Here is a 5,155-nt window from a genome sequence, read left to right on the forward strand (position 1 = left end):
GTTTGTTGACCTCGTGAGGAAGACAATGCGGCGCATCAGCCAACACGAGATTAAGTCCCTTTATTGAGAGGCAAATTACAAGACAGGTGCAAAACTCAGCTCTTCACCCCACGGCTCATGTTACTCTTGTCTTTCACTGAGTGTTGGGTTGAAAGAGCAACATTATCGCTGATCCTCAGTCAAAGGGTAAGTCTGGCCTCAGGGAGAGAGGGGGAGAGAGAGAGAGAGAGAGAGAGAGAGAGAGAGAGAGAGAGAGAGAGAGAGAGAGAGAGAGAGAGAGAGAGAGAGAGGAGAGAGAGAGGCTGAGTTAAAGGTCAGTGCAGCTGACTTCATTGAGGGAAATAAAAGCTCAAATGTCTTGCCATTTTAGCGAAAAGGGTAAAGACGCCCGTCAGCACTCGTTTAGATGTTTCTGGTGATCTAATAGTGATAAACTTATCTTATTCTGTCCGATGAGGGCTGCAGTCACTTCAAACATATTACTATTAATCAAATAACTGGTTTGTGTGTGCAAAGTAACTTCTTGCTCCTGCAATGACGCTGATGTAGCAGCAGAACAAGAGCTTGGAAATTAAGTGACTTTACTTGGGATGGTTAGCTTTATCATGACTACTTTTTAAAGGTTATTTGCTGCTTTGTGGTGAATTTTCAAAGAAACCAAAGGCCCATTGCCCAAAGTCAAATGGAAATGTCAAATATTATTATAAAAAAGAATAAAACGAAGATATATACACAACAGAAACGTCTGTTCTACTGTTTTTACTCTCATATGTGTATAATTGCTTGCTTTTTTTCTCTGTACAGTCCTCCTCCACCATGAAACTGCGGAAAATTATCTAATTAGACTGAGGCCATCATGTGCTGAAACAGCTCCGTCGATACAACACTAATTCTGTATATAGACTCTAAATCTTGAGATTGAGGAGGAAATGTGCAGTTAGACCTGATTAAACCATGCAGCGCTCTGCTGCAGACAAACAGGCCTATTATCAAGAATATCAGAGCCATTATGCAAAGTTTGGATAACCTTTGACAGTAGCCGCATCTCCGAGACGCAGCATTTCACGTGCCATTACAGAGCCATGCATGGTTCAATACGCACGTGCGTTTAGAAATGATAACCCTGAGGTCGACAACATCATGCCTCTGAATATGGTCTACTGTTTATATTGGCTTATTGCACATATGTGAAAACTGAAACTGAGGGTTTTGAGATGCTGTCAAAGGTCAGACAGACTTTATATAAAGTATAAAGGAGAAAATAGGCTATATTCTTCTCTCTCTCTCTCTCTCTCTCTCTCTCTCACACACACACACACACACACACAACATTGAAAATTGACAGGCTCCACACTGTCAGTTAATAGCTGACTGTGAGGCTTATATGTCAGAGTGGACCAGGGTGGGGGTGGGGGTGGGGGGGGCGACCTCGGGGATGGTTGCTGCCCTGGCGGATCTTTATTTTGATTTGCACTCTAATTGACCCATATAAAGAGTACTGTACCACGAACAGAGGTTTTCTCCTGGCTACATGGCCTCGAGGGGACGGGCCTGCACGTGAACGTGAACACACACACACACAGACACACACACACACACACACAGCAGCAGCAGCAGCGGCTGACGCGGAGAGACAGCAATTCTCCTTTCCTTGGAAAACCCCATTTGCTATTGTGCTCGTCCAATCGCTGGATGCCCTCGGTTCGTTAAGCGTTTGACTTGACGTTTCACTGTACTACTGCTTCCGTCTCCCCGTCTCTCTCTCTTCCCGCTGGCACCGAGGAGATCCCCGTCCCGTCTCTGCCATGACTCCTCATCCGATCACAGCGCAAAAGCAGCGACGCTCGAAATGACCGCTTGGACTTTCGGTTGCCTTAACGCACAAACGCAGGATCCGCTCGGTTTTGCGTAAAACCACCGGCAAATCGGGACAACATGCAGGATAAGCTAACAGACAGCCAGGCTCCCACTTCATCGCGGGCGTCGTCGTTTTTTATCGAGAACCTACTGGGAAAGGGACGGAGTGGGCAGCAGTCGACGTCGGACAGGAGCCGTGGGGAAGCGAGTGTGGAGACGGTGTCCACAAGCCGAGTCCTGAACGCACAACACGCCGATGCGAGCGCTCCAGCGCCCGATGGCTCGAGTTCCGCAGCTCGATCCCCGTACAGAGACTCGCCGTTGCAGTGGTATCGCGGGGAGTCTGCCTTAAACTTCAGAGCTTTGGAAACGCCACAGAGTGAGTACAGTCACTTTATGCGTCCTGAAAATAGACGATAATTTTTCTGAGGCATAAAATAACGCCAAAAAAATAAGCTGTGTGCATTTTAGACTATATGTGTACATAGACAGTTTGTTGCATGAATTACTGGCACTGTAGGGGGGGTGGGTAATTGGTGCATTCAGATTGCCATATTTCTTTATTAACGGACCTTATTGGATTATCGCATGACTAAAAATGAAGTGAAATTCATGGAGTGCAAGAATTCTCTCATGACAGCAGTTTATATTTTTAAAAGAACAGCCGTAAGTTCTTATAGTTTACGGGGTGCGGTTCTTGGTCACATTTATGCAGCTGTTATTTACGTCAGGTCGTTTTTTTATTGGTGTAAATGTGTTACCGGGTTTTATTGGAACCATATGTATTTAATATAGAAAGTCTGCCTAGAACGATGCATGAAGCGACTCGCTTCATTAAATAAAACCAACAAAGTCAGAGCGATTAGAGTCTGGAGCAGACTGTTGCAGCCGCGGCTCCTCTCTCCGTTCACTCACTTTGAGCTCACCCGTGCACTTAAATGCGTGTCAAATTTAGCAAATACACGATCTATAAATCATAAAATATTCGATCTATAAAATACACTCTTTTTTCCTGTCAGATCGCCACAGGCACAATTAGTCCTCTACTTAAAAAAACAGAAGGATATACAGCATTATGGTTGTTTGTCATCAAGAAATTCGCGTCTCGGTTTGAAGATTACGCACGTGGATTACGCACAAATGCCCACAATACAAACCAAAACAGAATTGCACGTCAATATGACGCCTTTACGCACATTCAGTGTCGTTTGTGCCACTCAAACGCGCCCTCATATCAAAACAAAGTGCCCCTCCCTTTGGTATACAGTATTTTGATTTTTAAAATCCCAACTCCACGGGCCCTTACAAGAGATAGAAGCCCCCGGTCAACAGCAATGTCCATAAAATAAATAAATAAATAATAATAATTATTATTAACTGTAAAGATCTTGGGTTTTCTTTTTTTAGAGTTATCTATTTATTATACTCTTTTCTGCATCACAGTCAGACCAGACACAACTTCCTCACATGGGTCATGTGTCGTGCAATCCAATCAAAACGGCTTAGCTTTGCCCATGCGCACCCCAACTTTTTTGTAACGGATGGACTGCAAAAAACTACTACCACTACTACTACTACTACTACTACTACTACTACTACTACTACTACTACTACTACTACTATTAATATTAATAATGGCTTTATTAAGGACACAGAAAAGGTCCATAGCGTAGTAGTACATAAAAACAGTCAACGGACTATGTACAAAACAATATATACAACAAACAAACATTAAACGTTAATTTTAAACTGTGATTTATTTAAGTGAAAATATCAGATGCCAACGTTTTATCTCCTCTTAACGTGTTCACTTCCTTCGGATACACATTTTTTAATTTCTTTATTCCAGTGGACTCATGTTCCGCTTTGCTTAAATACACAGAGAAAACATGTATAATTATTTATTTTAAGGTACAACATATCAAAAAGCTGGGCTGCACTGAAGTCTTTTAAAGTCAGTACTGTTCTTGTTTTTCTCCTTTCAGGTCCAAGAGATAACACAAGTTCAGACGACCACTGCTGCTCCATATCGACCAGTGACAGGTGCTCCCCCGCGGTATCTGAGCCGATAACGGAGGACAGCGACGAAACCGACAGGAAAACAGGCGACAGCAACCTGACAGACGACAACGAGGACGCGCACAACGGCTTTGACGCGCGGTCGGAGCAAGACGCGTCCTCGGACCCGAGCTCCACCCGGAAGAAGAAGACCCGGACCGTGTTCAGCCGCAGTCAGGTGTTTCAGCTGGAGTCCACCTTCGACGTGAAACGGTACCTGAGCAGCTCGGAGAGAGCGGGGCTCGCAGCGTCCCTCCACCTGACTGAGACGCAGGTCAAAAATCTGGTTCCAGAACCGGAGGAATAAATGGAAGAGACAGCTGGCGGCGGACCTCGAGGCTGCACATATCCCACACTCCTCCAAGCGGATTGTCAGGGTGCCCATTCTGTATCACGAGGGACCCACACCCACTGCAGCTGTGGGTTTCAGCCTGAACGGACATCCACTCTCTCCACCCGTGGCAGGCTTTTCGAGCTCCATCAACTACCCTCTGTCCTCGTTTGCTCACTCCATGAGCATGTTAAGATCGCAGATGACCGGTTTGGTGTAAAAACTTTTACAGACTGAGACATCAAACTGTTTGTTGGTAACATAAATTCACCCTGTTGATACTGAATCGTGCAATAAACCACAAAGCCGCATTAAACTGTTGACTTCATCCAAAGAGCCGCAGAGACGTTAAATATATGAATCATCTTTATAAATCTGTTCAAGAGTCTGTGCTCCTGACGCAGAATAACAAGGCCGAGACCACTGGAGGCCGCAGCTGTTCCCGTACTGTATGTTTGAATACACACATATTTTTACAAACTTTTATATTTAAAGCCACACATTTTTCCAACTTTGTCACTTTTTCCACATAATAGATAAATAAATAAAAACAAGCACAAAATTGTCTGCTTTTCTGTTGTTCGTAAATACACACTGAGGTCAAATATGACTTCATGGTCACGTGGAGAGGTGTTTATTGAGAACGAAGTGAACCCATATGTGCTGAGACACAACGAAAAGAAAAAATATGAAACCTGAGTATTTCTTTCGGAAATTACAGAGTTAACCTTTTATACACTCCTGAGCGTTTCTGCTACAAGTAGGCCGCTGTTATGACTATCTAAGCTCTTTTTGGCGTCCATGCAGATTTGCAACTATATAGTTCATTAAATAATTTAAGTAAGAATTTACCATTTTTTGCCCGTCAATGATGATAAGCAAACATGATCGGCGATCCTTTAGACCAAT

At 44.0% G+C, this 5,155-nt stretch overlaps 1 protein-coding gene across 1 annotated transcript; it reads left to right on the forward strand.

Annotated features, from left to right (window-relative positions):
• The first annotated feature begins 1,935 nt into the window (after nt 1-1,935).
• Nucleotides 1,936-4,739, forward strand: hmx1 (H6 family homeobox 1). The gene is given in 3 exon segments (XM_042484306.1): nt 1,936-2,236; nt 3,843-4,192; nt 4,194-4,739. Coding segments are annotated over 3 exon segments (924 nt in total). The 3' UTR covers nt 4,467-4,739.
• The last annotated feature ends 416 nt before the right edge of the window (nt 4,740-5,155 follow it).

This window comes from Plectropomus leopardus, chromosome 4, assembly GCF_008729295.1.
Source record: "Plectropomus leopardus isolate mb chromosome 4, YSFRI_Pleo_2.0, whole genome shotgun sequence".
Classification (NCBI taxonomy): domain Eukaryota; kingdom Metazoa; phylum Chordata; class Actinopteri; order Perciformes; family Serranidae; genus Plectropomus; species Plectropomus leopardus.